Source organism: Micropterus salmoides, unplaced genomic scaffold, assembly GCF_014851395.1.
Source record: "Micropterus salmoides isolate LMB-PRFRI ecotype aquatic unplaced genomic scaffold, ASM1485139v1 Ms_hic_scaffold_12, whole genome shotgun sequence".
In the NCBI taxonomy this organism is placed as follows: domain Eukaryota; kingdom Metazoa; phylum Chordata; class Actinopteri; order Centrarchiformes; family Centrarchidae; genus Micropterus; species Micropterus salmoides.
This window is the reverse complement of record NW_024040263.1, coordinates 14,139,931-14,155,594: the sequence shown is the minus strand read 5'-3', so window position 1 is coordinate 14,155,594 and position 15,664 is coordinate 14,139,931. Positions and strand designations below refer to the sequence as shown.

The 15,664-nt window shown below is 41.4% G+C and overlaps 2 protein-coding genes across 10 annotated transcripts in view; both read right to left on the bottom strand.

Moving 5' to 3' along the window:
* The window catches only part of camk2d2 (calcium/calmodulin-dependent protein kinase (CaM kinase) II delta 2), a 37,952-nt gene extending 29,535 nt beyond the window's left edge, over positions 1-8,417 (bottom strand). For 2 of the 9 annotated variants that reach the window (XM_038713515.1, XM_038713518.1), the window contains exons 1-2: positions 7,901-8,408; positions 5,331-5,425 (exon numbers count right to left, since the gene is read on the bottom strand). In XM_038713515.1, coding sequence (XP_038569443.1) covers positions 5,331-5,425; positions 7,901-7,962 — 157 coding nt within the window. In that variant the 5' untranslated portion in view covers positions 7,963-8,408. Of the gene's footprint in view, positions 1-5,330; positions 5,426-7,900 lie in introns of all 9 variants that reach the window. The other 7 variants (XM_038713522.1, XM_038713523.1, XM_038713516.1 and 4 more) reach the window with 6 other exon arrangements.
* Positions 8,418-10,716: 2,299 nt separating this feature from the next.
* Positions 10,717-12,063, bottom strand: LOC119899104 (permeability factor 2-like). Its single transcript, XM_038713528.1, has 4 exons — positions 11,747-12,063; positions 11,453-11,585; positions 11,234-11,320; positions 10,717-11,083 (listed from the first exon to the last, which is right to left on the bottom strand). Exons 1-4 carry the CDS (start codon positions 11,811-11,813, stop codon positions 11,071-11,073), a joined length of 300 nt encoding a protein of 99 aa, XP_038569456.1. The 5' UTR covers positions 11,814-12,063; the 3' UTR covers positions 10,717-11,070.
* Between the last annotated feature and the right edge of the window lie 3,601 nt (positions 12,064-15,664).

Sequence of the window (15,664 nt, the reverse complement as noted above, 5' to 3'; positions counted from 1 at the left end):
CATGCTACACAGCAAATTGAGAAGAGTTACATTTTTGGTGTTAGAATAATATGAGTAACAGCAGAGTTAATTATTGTCTGGATAGAGTCAAATCCATTATATTTGACTCTCAATTGAGGGTGGCTGTGAGCAAAACCATACAAATAGTCATTTTCCCCAATCTGGTTACAAAAAGGATCAAATGCATCGGCTACTCGTTTTTTCTGGAGTTTTGATACTTCTTGGTACTGGGCTATTTCGGTCGATACCATAAAGGTATCACGAACCGATACCCAGTCCTAACGCCAAGGGGTCTTGACAAAGGACTTCACTCTAATGCTTTTCTATCACATATAGTCTATGCTTTCTATGTGTTCATACTCCAGTTTTGATATAGTTCTGCTGGAAAAATAATACGAGCTACATACATAGACAGACATGTACATTTCAACAAATAGGCAGATGTTTTTCTCATTAATTTTTGATGTCATTATTAACTGTCGCCTCTATCAATTTGTTATCTTTCACAGATGTTTCTTGGTTAATACAGTAGTTGAACAAGTTAAATTAAGACTGCAACGTCATGAATTCTGAGCACTTGAGGAGAGAGGCCAGAATTAAGATTTCTACCACGAAATGGACAGACAGAGACTGTGGTTTTAGATCCATAGGCTGCCAGGGAATGTGTGAGGAAGGAAGAAGAGTAAAGAGGACAGGGATGAGAGAGTTGTCAGGGGGTGGGGAAGGACAGAGGCAGAGAAGAAAAAAGTGAGTGTGAAAAAGGAAAAGACAGAAGGAGATGCAGTACTCTGTAATTAAGAACTCCCTTGCTTTCTACAGAGTCTATTACCCAGTTAGTCATACTGGTTCCTTCAGGGCTGAATGATCAATTGTTTTTATATTGACATCCTGACGTTTTAAAAAAGTGGTTTTGATTTTGATTACAGCTTACATTATTAACAAAGTTTTAAGAGGTGAAATGTTCTGTGGTGACTGCTGATTTAGGCTGGAACTTAAAGAGCTATCACGAATTAGCTACAAAGAAAACTGTATGCTGTCTAGTTAGTGTGCCTCCCGATACTCTTTGTTACTATCTACTGTATTTATCAGCCAAATTAGGTTTTTGTCGAGTATAATTTTGATGATGTATACATGGAGTAGACTGTCTTTGTGCCGTTCAAACCGACCAACTGAGGGACAAGTCTCTACATTAACAAACTAGCACCATTTTCATACAGTTACTGCAGGTAACAGCTAGGTAGGTAATTATCAAGAGCAAATTACAAGAAAAGGAAGATTGTCGACAGCTATCTGAATCTCTATGATGAACCTTTCAGGATGTAATCATTGTTTTCAGTCTGTGAGTCTCTTAAGATAGAATTGGCTTAAGAAACTATAGAGTTCCGCTGTTCATTTCAAGTATGTCAGGTGTCATTACGCCAAAGTTAACAATGAGCTTGAAGATTAATTCTTACAACCCTTAAAAAAATAGTAGTTTGACAAAAATTCTTAACTCAAGGTTCACTGACTAGATTTCTTCCAGAGCTCTCAGGCACATCTAATGGCCTTTATCAGCGGATGGAGTTGGCTCAGTTGTCATCCTGAGTACTAAGCACTGGACAATTGGGCAATCTCTATGACGAAAGCCACGAGATGTGTCATTAACAATTTGAAACAAAAAGTACTATCATACTACTTCTGAATATACTAAATCCTCATTCTATAGAGAAACTACTGTAAGCTTACTTTGAAATTTACTTTTCTCTGACTGGCGGGTTGAAAAGGAGAAGGGGGGAATGGTTTCAAGCTCACAAGTCAGTCAGCAACTGCATCATTTTATCGGATTCTTTTCATTAAAAAAAACAGGAGAGGTTTGTAATTTGGCTCGGGGTAGATGCTTGATGGTTTGTATTCCACCAAAAAAAAAGAAGCTCTGAAAACCAACTGTACTGTACCTGCCGAGCAGCAGAAAGACAAAGACAGAAATTAGTTGGTAAACATAGAGGAGTATGTGACCCCATACTAAAACGTCAGCTACTGCAGGTGGAAAATTAGATAGATTCCTCCCCTTTGTTCATCCTTTAGTTCTTTACACTAACATATTTCAATCTTAGTCTTGTGCGTTTTCTTCCTTATGTGCACCGGCATACTGGTTGGCTAGACAGGTGAACATTGACTGAAACCAAAAACCGGCTCCTTTCAAAAGATGGAATATTTTCGAGACCGTTTATGTGTGTGAGAGAGAGTTAGAGACACCAAGAGTGAGAGAATGACCAACATTTATTTTTAGCCTTCAAGTGAGTCATGTGATCCCCCTTCTTCCCACTGATCCCTCCATCCTTTCCTTCTCTCGTATTTCTCTTTGTGTCTCCCCCTACCTTTCTCTCTCGCACAATCACATCCCCTCTTTCTCTTCCTTCCCTTCACTTCAGAGTGAGGAAAAACAGAGAGGGAAAGCAAGAGGGAAGACAAATCTTTATCTTGCCTAATAAGGGAAAACAACATGAGGAGCGATTTGCAAAAAGAAAACCCACACATAAAAACAAATATATACACCTTAGTAACAGCTATCATCTCTGTTACCATGACACCTCCATATAACAGAAATAACAACGGCAAACGCCTATTACCACAGAAACTATCCACTGTGAAGTAGGGTCAGTTATAGAACGGTGGATCAAGCCAGGAACAACAATAATGCAGTCTCTGCAAAACTGATGGGACTTTACTTACATGATACACTTTCAATGAATTAAGAACAAGAATTCAAAAAAGAAAAAAAGGGGAGAAAAAGGATGAAAAGCATCATCAGCACTACATCAAAAGCCATATTAAATCACTCTTCCCTCCTTGTACATGTAGTCTTATTCCTTTACCCTATCTCCATATCACTGTGCTACTCTCACAATGCACTGCAATCTTTACACAGTGAGACAAGCTGGCCTTTTTTTAAATTCAAAACATCTTTATTGTAATGGATTCAAACAATGCAAACCTACTCAACTGTTAAGACCATCTGAAAGGGTCACATAGTCAGGCAGTGAGGCTAATGCTCAGAAACAGCAACAAGGACAAGGACGTCCACAAACACACACAAACAGATGAGTGATTTTAGATACACACACAAGCACGTGCACATGTATACACGCACACACACACACACACACACACACACACACACACACAGCACATCACAAGCAAATACAAAGTGACAAAAGATAGCAGACAGAGTCATGACAGGACACTGACGCATACATGAAGGGAGAGAACAAATATTCAACTGCTGTGAGGGATACAGCGCGCACAAACACACGTACTCTTCGACTTCTGTTTCTTTCTCTGATTATCTGTGTCTCTCCCTCTGCTTCCTATCCTTTTCTTCCTCTCTCTCTCTCCAGTTTCCTCTCATTCACTGACTCATCTACTGCTCTTAATGAAATGCTGCATAATCAGGATAGCAGATTGCAGGACTGACTGGTCCTATAGGCCCAACACTCATATGTGCATGCATAACCAGAAACACCAAACACACACACACACACACACACACACAGTGCCTTGATCTGCCTGCTTTCCAGCCACCAATCCTACGCTAAACCCTTTTAAATTATATATACTCACACAAGCACACACTTGCATAGACAAACACACTCTCACACAGTGGTGGAGTTGGGTTGGGGGGAGGTCATGATCCTGCCAGAGAGAAGAGAATCAGAGTTAGGGCTAGGGCTTATCGCGGAAAGAGGGTAAGACCATATCTGACACGCCAGCATGCCCGGTACGTAAACCTCTGTACACACACAAACACACGAAAAAGGTAAAGAGAGAGGGTGTGTGTGTGTGTGTGTGTGTGTGTGTGTGTGTGTGTGTGTGTGTGTGTGTGTGTGTGTGTGTGTGTGTGTGTGCGCGTGTGTGTGTGCATACCCGCACATCCTCATGCATATGTGGGGAGATAACCCTTTGCAGTATTTTTGGAAAATCTATCCGTCTGCCAAGGTGTCTGTTACTAACACTGCGCTCAGCAAGCGGGAAGGGTCAGCATGGGTGGAAGCGAGACAGAAAGAGGGGAAGAGCGAAGGATTTGTGAGGGAAGAGAGAGGAAAGCAGAAAGAAAATAGATGCAGCATGAAGGGAGCAAAGAAAAGGAGCGATGGAGGAATGAAGGCAGGGAGAGACGGTGAGGAGAAAATGTACACGAAGGAAGGGAAGGCAGAAGTACCTGATGAGCAATCTGACAGTGTATGGTAAATCAAAAAAAAGGGAGAACTGATATAAGACAGGGAGAAAAAAAAGCAAAAATAGGGAAGCAGAGTAAATGCAAAAGAACAGGGAACATGGAGAGGGAGGATGCTGAGGAGGAGGGAGACTAGGAGCTGCTGTAAAGGAATGAAAGGTAAAACACTGCAAAGAGGGGGAGGGAGGTACTTGTTAATACACACTACAGCCCCGAAAACATTTGCATCCTCACAATGAAACTATAGGCAGTGGCAGAACAAGCGCAACAATAACAGGCAAGGTAATTGCAAGTAAATTATTACAAATTATATTTAAGTGAGATGGCTCAGCTCACATGATCGTGGTCATTGGTTATCACAGGCGAGCAAGCTGTGACAAAACACGCCATTGGCTAAAGAAATGTAGGAACAGCAAAGGAGCAACGCACCATTGGTTAAAAATCACAAATACGCTGTTGGCCGTTCCTGGGTCATGTGTGTGCTTGTGCATGCACAATGTCTCTGTAAGTGTGTGTGTGATTATGTGTGTGTATCCCAAGCCTAAGGCAACCAGGCCAGCAGCTACAATTACAGTGACGGATGTGAAAGAACTGGGTCGGCTTCGCAAGAGATCTGCCCCTGGGACGACAAGTGCCAGAGCCCTGAATCAATACGGAACACATGCACACGTGCGCTTAAGCGCACATAGAAACACACACAAGGTTGTATGGGACAAACATTTACATAGAAACCAAAGGACAGATATGAATAACACAAAAAGGAAGGAGAACACGTACAGCACCACACAGCACAAAAAGTGCAAGAGGGCAAACGTGGCTACAGCATTTACTTGACATGTACGCTGTGTTCTTCTGCACACATACAGAAAACTTCACAAATATCCAGATGAGCCTCTGCCCCCTTGTGCCTGTCTGTCTCTCACTCAATGACTTTCACTCTCGCTCACACAAACACACACACGTATATAAATGTGTTCCCTCTCAGAGCCCCAAAGCCTGTTTCAGGGGCAGCAATGTTCACAGCTCATCCACACATAGCTCAGTGACACTCGAGACATGTTTTTGTGCTCATATGTGGCGTGTGTGTTCCTTTATGTGCATGTTGTGTGTTTCCTACCTCTGGCAGAAAGCTTCTTGGTGTTGATGATTTTGGCAGCATATTCCTGTCCGGAGGAGATCTTCACGCACCTCCTGACCACAGAGAATGCGCCCCTGAAATTAACATACACACAGAAATCTGAGAGGTATTTTAAAAACAAAGGCTTAGAAAAGCAGGGGGTGGAATAAAAAACTTGCTTGAGGGAGCCTAAGAAAGTGGTAGGAAAGGTCTGAGCTCTTTTTTTTAAACTAGCCAACAATAGCAGCGTGTTTTGCTGTGGAAAAACAGTTTAAAGTGAAGCTAAGCCTCAAAACTAGCTTGACCGGAATCAAGCTAGTCTGGAGGGATCAGTTTCCATGGTAACTTGGATCAAACTTATTGCAACCTGCTTATGAAACAAGAAATCCAGAAAATAAGCCAGATTTACCAAAGTATTGGCTGAGCTAAAAAATTATGTTTTATAGACACATTTCAACCAACTGCACAAAAGCATGGATGCAGTATCTTTGCAGCTACTCACACAGACACACTCACACCCAGTACCAACAGCACTGTCCTCATCACAAGACCATTAACACCAACAAACATGCCTACCCATCCACTGTTTAAGCCATGTGTTTCTTTTATGGTGTTTCAGGCACATGTATGAAGATCAAAAAACTAGGTCAGCTATATTTGAGGGAGGAGAAGCGCAGAGTGCTGCATCTCTCATCTCTAAATGCAGCCATAGAGCGGTCCACCTCGACTCTGCAGCCACATAGGCCGCTTTGCTATTCAACCTCCAGCTCTGTCTGTGTATGCCTTTTCTTTCAAATAAAAATCTGTTCTCATCCTGTGTAGCTCAGGACAACATCAGATATCAGAAAACAGTTAAAAGCATTTGGATACAGACACTAAAGAGACAAAGCAGAGAATCCTCATTACCTCAAGTGAACCATGTTCTTTCACTTCTAATGGCTGACAACTGTGGTGTAATGTTACTGTACAATGTTATTTGGTTAAAACAATGCTAAAATATGAGAAATAACTGAAGCTTTGTACCTATGTAATCTATAGCTACTGGTGACGTGTAGCATTAACATGTTATCTAACATCCTTTGGAGCGAGCAGCTTGCCACTGAAGCTTACCTCTACTTTATTTTATAGAGGATTTGGTTAAGGAAATGATCATCGCATAACATGTTACATAAGAATTTTACTTGACTATCCGGTGTAGTTGGGCACCGTGACGTGCTTATGCTGTGTCTGTTTTGTACAGTAGGCTACTACATGACAGGATGTGTAGTAGCTGCACAGTAAAATGAGATGCACTTTGCGTTTGAAAGAAAAGTAAAGGCAAGCCAGTTGAATCTTAGTTGGGTGATTTTTTTTTTTAATGCATCAGTATAAATTCATCTTATTCACTTTACTAACCTTTCCAACATCTTCCAGCACTGTGATAATATCTCCTGAAATAATTCAAACATTGTGGTACTTTCATTTTATCAGAACCAGCTGGTATACTGTACTGTATGTAGGTGTGGGGGAATGGTGCTGCACACTGTAAAGGGATCAGGTGAGTTAAAAGCTACTATAAAAGCAATGTGGCTGCATTATTAATGACAGATGGTGTAAGATGAACACAGTGTAGGATCATAAATGCAGGTGTGGGGGGCTGAGGCTGTAGTTCCTCTTCCTCACTAAAAACACTGGCTTTCATTAAACCGGGTGACATAGTGATCAATTGTTTCAGTCAGGACGCTAAGTTGGAGACACTGGGTAACTGGGAGCACGTTTCCATCTCTCTCTCTTTCTGCTTTGGCTGAAAGTCAACACCAGAGTGCAGACATCTGGGGGCTGTAAACACCGACCACGGGGTGCTGGGTGGGCAGACTGCAGGTCAGGCAGCGCATGACCACACAGGTACAAATATGCGCGATAAGAAATAATAATGAACGAGCGCACACACGCAGCTTCCTGGATCTTTCTGTGTCTCTCTCAGGGTGAGGAATTCCCTGCCTGTGTCTGATAATTGACCGCAGCTCGGTGCTTGGCTGGGTCATGTGTTATCGCCAACTACATAGTTTGCTGTCGCATTACCGAGTGTGTATTTCTGTCACGCGGGAGTAGGAGGAGGATTTCAGGAGGGGTGAGAGATGTAGAGACAGAGGGGGTAGGTTACCAAATCTCAGCATTTCACACAACCCTATGCATTTCACGCCGGTCCGCTTAACAACAAGGGGGCTCCTCACCCTCCAGTGGCACCAAAAGGTAGAATTGCAACATCAGTGGCTGCACGTGATGGAAATGACGACACGCTCGTTTCGACATCCACTTTCATCCACGCAAAACGCAAGCCGGGCTTCTGATGTGGGTATCAAACAAACAGGATGCCATTGCACAGGCCTGCATAGGCTATAGCGTATTTTCTCACCCTGCATCACAGGTTTCATTGCTACACTATCAATAGCGCGCACACTCACACATACAATAACGCACTGACACAGAGCGCGGAATCCGCGTCCCAAACCCGAGGCGGCCTATTACATAACAGGCTGACATTTCAAACAGAAATGATGCCAGATAATACAAAAAAAAAGCTTCCTTACTTCCCCAGCTCCTCGAACAGCTGATATTCGTCGGTAAATCTCGTGCAGATAGTTAACGCCATCCTGAAGGAGGTGCCAAAGGGTGTGCGGAGACGCGGACAAGGTACACTCACAAACAGTATCCACCACACACAGTCGTCAACGCCGCCCGGTTTTGTCCTGGACCTGCAAACCAAACGGAGGGATTCATGCACAGCTGAAGCGCATCGGCGAGAGCTCTGGTGGAATGATATAATGTAAATACACTGCCTGTGAGTGCTTCAGTCTGGGCAAGAGAGCTTCCGGCGTTATAGCTTGCTGTGTCTTTATTTTCTTCACATGCAGCGACTTTTCACAGCTCGTAGACGCAACATTGTGTGTGCATTGTCTCTGGTGGGTGTCAGTCCAGCGCTGTGAGGAGAGTAGTGTCTCTGCGCGCATCAGACGCCGCACCACCGCACCTACCCCCTGCTGTGCGCTGAGTCCCGCCCCTTTTCCTGCATCCTCACATAGGACAATTACAAATAATAATAAGAATAACAATAGTAGCTACTATAAGCTTAATATTAATGTACCTTGCTGCCATTCTAGAAAAAAACGACCAAACATTTTATTTATGACATTTACAAGGGGCTAAAAAAAAGTTGATTATTATAGTGTTTAAATTAAAGCTGAAGCAGAAGTAACAAACTGTATTAATGATTAGTTAATTAGCCTACATGTTTTCTCTTGTAGTTATGGAATTTGTTGTGAAGGATCAGTAACAGCACATTTGTGATAATATTATCATGTAAAAGTAAAGTCGGTACTTAGTTATCATATGCAAGCCTGCTGGGGTAGGCAATTTATTGTAGAAGCATTTTGTTATGGTGTGGGGACAGAGTTGATCCAAACGCAATACTCAGGATGAACAGGTTTTATTGAAGGGAAAAATGGGGTTGAGGGAGTGGAGGTGAGGGAGAGGCGGACGCCGGGGAAACACGGGCACGGGGAACCGAGGAGACTGAGACAAGGGAGCCGGGGGCACTGGGGACCGAGGAAGTAAGGAGGCACGGGGAGGAGCCGGGAGGACGCCGTGGAGGAGGTCCGAGGGGAGAGGGCAGAGTGGCGAGCCCAGCTGACGGAACGGAGTACGGAGGTGAGTGAACCTGGAGGGGATACAGACAGGGTTAGAAGCAGGGAAAACAAAGTACAAGGAAACAGTGACGACGCAGAATACTCAAGAGCTTGAGTGGTGGGCACCGGGTAAGGAGCAACAACAATCAAGCAGAGGTTGACTGGAGAACCGGGGTAGAAGTACTGTCAGAGATGAGGCTGATTGCTGGTAGGTGTGGCAGGCAGAGGAGGTGGCAGAGGAGGTGGCTGACGAGGTGCAGGTGCAGGTCGTTGGCTGGGCTCAGGAGCGGGGGGAGAGAGAGAGGGAGAGCACACGCAGGGGAGGAGACACAGGGAGGCAGGCAGAGTACAGGAAAACAAAACACCAGGGGAAAACAGAATCACAAAGAAAGGAGAAATAAACAGGACACTCACCGTCAGCCGGGCTGTCACCACAACACATTTTTTGTTATAGCCTATTGTTGAAACTATCTTTACATCCTGACAGCAATCAATAAATCAAAAGCTTTGACACAAAAAATAGGGGGAACAGCAGTATATGTGGCTGTTGTCAGACTGTAATAAGCCCTGCCAATCATTTCATTTAGATGAAGGAAATACACAAAACTTTATTATTACTTTGATCTTGCCTTACTAGTAGTCATAAACATCATTATAACCTCCCATTCCTTTAAAGACCCACCTTACCGGTCTAATCCCTTCTGTGGCTCTGGAGGGACTTTTGTAACCCTGACAAAGTCATCCGGGTTATTCCAGCCCTGGGACTGCACACTTTAAACAGATGGCTGGCTCCATTACAAACTAGGGTTGTGGAGTAGAGCTTAGACTAAATATTATTTTCATTATCAATTAGTCTGAAGATTCTTTTTAAATGTTTACAAAATGATCATGACAACTTCTCTAGCCCAAGTTTCCAAATATACATTCCTTATTTTTATAGCCAAAACCCAAACATCTTCAGATTACTATCAAAAACAAACACAAAAAAACAGGAAATATTCATATTGGAGAAGCTGGAACCAGTTAAAAAACGAATGACTTGTGAGTTTTAAACACATGCACATTAACCAGGCAGGTTGTGTCTAATGAAAGACGATACAAAGTTGCATTATGGAAATGAAAGGATCCAACATTTTTGCCGCCTTACCCATGCTGCTAAAATTCAGAAAATTTCTGCTATGTTTTAGACCATTGTTTTTAGTCTGTCTCTTGTGAGCCCTCCAAATTAATATAATACAATAAGTTGAGTGAAACATTAAATTGTTGGAGTACCCTTTCAGCTCTTTTTTAATTTTAATTTGTAAAATGATAATTTTCTTTGCTGTTGCAGCATCATCCTAGAGATAATAATATCTGCAGGGGTTGGAAGGTTGATGCAAATGCAATAGCAAGTGCACGTGTCTAAATTTAAGTTTTAAAACGGTTTAAAACTGTTACAAAAACCATGGGTTTACTGGTGCAACTAAAAGTACAACCAACCTCTGCACAATCTCATCCAAATTTTTTATATACCCATATGAGTAAAAATATGATGTCATCACATGAGCAGCATCATGTGGTGTGGCTCTACGCTGGTGACTACATCTTTGACAACGGCAAAGAAGAAGACTTTAGTTACTAGAAGATGAAATTATTGATTGATGACTATAAACATACTTACAAGGGACATATCAAACTGAAAATATTTAAGAAAAGAAAAAACAAAGAAATATCAATTTCAATTTCATTTAAACTTTTTTTTATTAAACAATAGGTATTCAGCAGAGCTGAATAATTTAACCAAGATGCACTTACATTCCATAAATACATCAATAAATATGAAAATAACGCAAAGTTATAGAAGATAACAGTTATGCAAACACTAGTGACATATAAATAAGAACATACTTGTTAAATAAATTACATGTTTGATACAAACATAAACTTAGTGGGTAAAAGTTGTTGTCATTTTCAACAGCTGATCAGGACAGTGGGATGGCTTCATTTATCTTGTCAAAAAATATACTTTTTGGGACATTTCATTTGTCTTTGCAGTAAGTCGATCACACTCAATAAACACATCTCTCCCAGTCTGTTCAACGTCTTTTGCTGCAGAGAAAAGAAACAGAAAATAATTAATTTGTGTTTTATAAAAGTGAACTAATAATCATAAAAGTAGATTTTAGTACCTATGTGCCATTATAAGGTATGACAGAGAGAGGGAGAGCACATTATAAGGTATGATTTGCCTGTACTTACTTGGACAGGATCTTCTGAATCACTTTCTTCACCCAGGGAGCCTCTGGGTCCAGGCAAACCTCTTGGCCTGTCTTCTTCAGAGTGGCACTGCATCACCAAGCAAGAAACAGAGAGGCAGTCAGAATATGTTGATGAAGCCAACAAGTGACAATAACAAAATAAAAAGTATCAACATTATCACTATGCAGATGGGATGAAAGCTTGGAAATTAAGACTTACATGATCTCAGTCTCTTCACAGTGGGAGTTGGCAGGAATCAGCTCTACCTTGGCAATGTGGCGGCCAATGGGTTTGCTCTCTGTCTGGATGCAGCGGCAATGGAGCTCTACACCCAGGCTCCTCAAACTCATCCCTGTTAGGAGAAAGGAGTCACATGTGGTCACAAAGTGCAACAGTGTGTGTTGTTAACTCTTGATGCACTGAGGAAACGAGGACAGCAGAATGTGTGCAGTAGTGGCAGTTTAAATGCTCAATACTGTTACATTAAATTATTGAATGACAAAATAATTTTACCTTCACTGATGGCCAGGAAGGCCAGGAGCACCACGATAGAGGTGACAATGACTTTGCTGCTCTTCATGTTGACTTTTACAAATTCTGCAATAATTAAAACTAAAGGCTAAGAATGTCCTTCAGAAAGCTATCCGATTAAGCCTGAAGTACTGTACGAAAGTAAAGAAAGTGGGTTTTTTTCTCGTTCTTCTTTTGCTCAATTGCGTCTCTCCTCTACTTTTCCTTTTCTTGGTTCAGCTGCTGTGTTGCTCTGCTGTTTGAATCTAGCGCTGAAGAGGAGAGTTTCAGCTTTATAGCTCCTGGAAATGAGTCACTTCCCTAGATCAGGAGTGTTGCGCAAGCTGGGACTGTCAGCAGCCAAGTGGGAATTTACACTGTAAGGAATTTGACTGACATTTCTAATTTATCAAGAGGACTCATGGGTCAACATGTGTCACTGGAACAGGAGAGATTCAGTTGGGGAAAACGCAGCGACTACACATCTGCAATAAATCCGTTCATGTGACAGGAATGTTTGAGAACAATTATTTGTAAATTAGACATATTGCACAGCGCATGCCACCGTTGCTCACATCAAGCTCACAGATGAGCTGTTGATCAACTGCTAGCTGATTCAGAGATGACATGTAATAAAATTACCTCTAAGGTGCAATCTGTGACTGAACTGCTGATGTCATCTAAAATTGCATTTTCAAGAAGGGACATTTGTTGTACCAATTGTCCATTCATGAACTCCGTGTTGGCATGTCTCTCACATACTCAGCTACTTGTTATTTTGGTTCAGTTGCTGTTAACATCTGGACAGCTTCAACAGCTGTAAACAGCTAGAAAGCTGCTAAAACAATAATGCTATTAAAACACAATAACAAGAATTCAAACACTGCCTTGCACGCACTGCCATGTTCACTGCAGTTAAAGTTCAATATAGCAAGTAAGCTACCTACTGAAGATCATCAAGGTGACTCCTGACTAATGTGCACTGAACTGGTAAAGCATGTTATTGGTATTTAGAGAGAGACAGAGAGAAATACAGTGTCTCAAGTTTTGTTTTTCAACCACTTTCCAAACAATCTACCAATTTAAATAATACAGTCATAATAAATTAACAGTAAATATAATCACAAAGAGAAACATTTGAGTTTGTTATTGCAAGACAAATATGACAATAATTAAAAAGGTCATATATTGCTTGCTCATGCATGTGATATTCCTAAAGCAAGAGCAGACGATGTACCAACAACTTTGGGACTGAGCCTGATGCAACCTCAGCAAGCTCAAACACATCTGCCCGCAGTTACCACGTCAGAAGGAAGTATGGAGTCACTTTTGAATGGGGGGGGGCTAATCTTGCAGTTTTGACACACTGATTCTTCAATTGTTGCCCCATTTTAAGACATGATTCAAAGCTTTTGGACAGGAGACAAAATTATGTCTGTTATAACTGAATAAAAAAATTATTTTACTTTTCAGGAACTTTAGTTTTCAGCAACTAAAATGTATATTAGACCGCCTAGAAATTATGACCAGATGTTATCTAGAACCAGACAATGTCATTTTGTGGTCATCTTTGCTAGACCATACTGAAAAGGAAACCAGATGTGAATGTAACATTTGGTTAAAGACAGCATGTGATGAACTTCACTGGAAAGTTTATGATTTAAGTGAACTATATGGTTTGATGGTATGACAGGCAGCGTGTGACCAAATCAGGAAACAGATTTTTATCAATTGGTCTTCCCCCAAAATTTACTCTGTGGTGCTAACATCAGATGATCTTTAGAATGGAAAATATAGTGAAGTCTTTAGGGTTGTGCGTATTTCTGGTATTTCCTGTTTTCATACATAGCAATGGCAAAGACCAATTGTGAGCACTTTTATTCATGTAACTGATTTGCAAGATTTAATATTGCAGAGCGGAACACAGGCACACATGCACAATAAGGGAAGCAGGCTCTATAGCTTCATGAAATCATAGAGGAAGTATGTTGAAATCATCTTTGACAGTATGATACATAGATGTTTCGATATTCCCAAACTTCCCCTTGACCTCATCTAAACTTACAACATTGAAGAGTAGAAAGCGCTGTATATGTGGTTAATATTCAACCTCAGACTAAATTCAAGCGGCCCTGCAACGTGATCATGGTTTATCATTTGCAGGAATAGCATTTATTATAAATTTAACAGGGAAAGTTAAGAGTTGGCGTGTCAGTTGGTAGTTTGCTACATATTGATTGCATGCCTTGTCATTATATTTAACCCTTAAGAGTTCCTTAAAAAAAAAAATTAATTGTCCCTCATGACAAAACATGGCTCCTTCCCAAAAACTGCTGTAAAAATGTCATAAATTAATATTTCTTTCCACTTTAAACGAGTCAATCTTTCAAAGCTACTTGAGCCTGAAATATATATATCAAACATTAATTATATTTTGGGGATTTTAACCCTTTAAATGCCATTATGTTTACAAAACTCCACTGTGTTTTTTAAGGGAAAAAACAAAAAAACAAAATAATTTCCAAAAAATACAATTTAAGGAGTATTTGATTATTATTATTATCAGGGCCTGAGATGGGTCACTGATTGGCAGCAACATTGATTTTGATGCATTGTTTTTTTTTCTGCAGTGGCAGATTAAAGTTCATAATCTTAGTTTATAATGATATATGATAATTTCCAGATTCTCCTGTGTGCTGTCTTGGCATCTCCAAAATGACTACTCCTGCACTACTGCTCATACTTACACTATTAGGTTACTGATCAATTGTTTATCAACACAAATAGTTGGTCAGCCAATCACATGGCTGCAACTTAATGCATTTAGGCATGTAGACGTGGTCAAGACAAATTGAGCTGGAGTTCAAACATCAGAATGGTTGTTGTTGCCAGACGGGCTGGTCTGAGTATTTGGCCCACAGCAGCAGAAGACCACACAGGGTGCCACTCCTGTCAGCTAAGAACAGGAAACTAAGGTCAGTTCTCACAGGCTTACCAAAGCTAGACAATAGAAGATTGGAAAAACGTTGCCTGGTCTGAGGAGTCTCGATTTCAGCTACGACATTCAGATGGTCGGTCCAGAATTTGGCGTTACCGACATGAAAGTATGGATCCATCCTGCCTTGGATCAATGGTTCAGGCTGGTGGTGGAGGTGTAATGTGTGGGGGGAATTTTCTTGACACACTTTGAGCCCCAGTGACCATTGTATAAACGCAACAGCCTACCTGAGTATTGTTGTTGTCCATCCCTTTATGACCACAGTGTACCCATCTTCTGATGGCTAGTTCCAGCAAGACAATGCACCATGTCACAAAGCTCAAATCATCTCACACTAGTTTCTTGAACATGACAATGAGTTCACTGAACTCTAATGGCCTCTACAGTCACCAGATCTCAATCCAATAGAGCACCTTTTGGATGTGGCGGAAGGGGAGATTCACATCATGAATGTGCAGCTGATAAATCTGCAGCAACTACTACTTCTACATGATGCTATCATGTCAATACGGACCAAAGTCTCTTAGGAATATGTCCAACACCTTGTTGAAAATATGCCACGAAGAATTAAGGCCCTGTCTACACGAACACGGGTATTTTCAAAACCGTGACTTTTTCTATGCGGTTTGGCCGTTCGTACCGTACACATGGAAACGTAGTATCAGGTCACTGAAACCAAACATTTTTGAAAACCCCTGCCAGGGTGAAGATTTTAAGAAATGCTGCAAATGTTGCAGTGTTTTTGCCTTGCGATGTAAGAGTGTGTGCACCGTCATCTGCTGTGTTTGATGTCAGATTGTGGGCCACTGCCTGCTTTGTTTACGATATTATTAGGCACTGATTGGCCAACATGGCTTTACGGTTAGGGTTATATTGCCTCCTGGTGGTTTGGCATGCTCTTGGCAGCGCTTGATAGCGTGTTT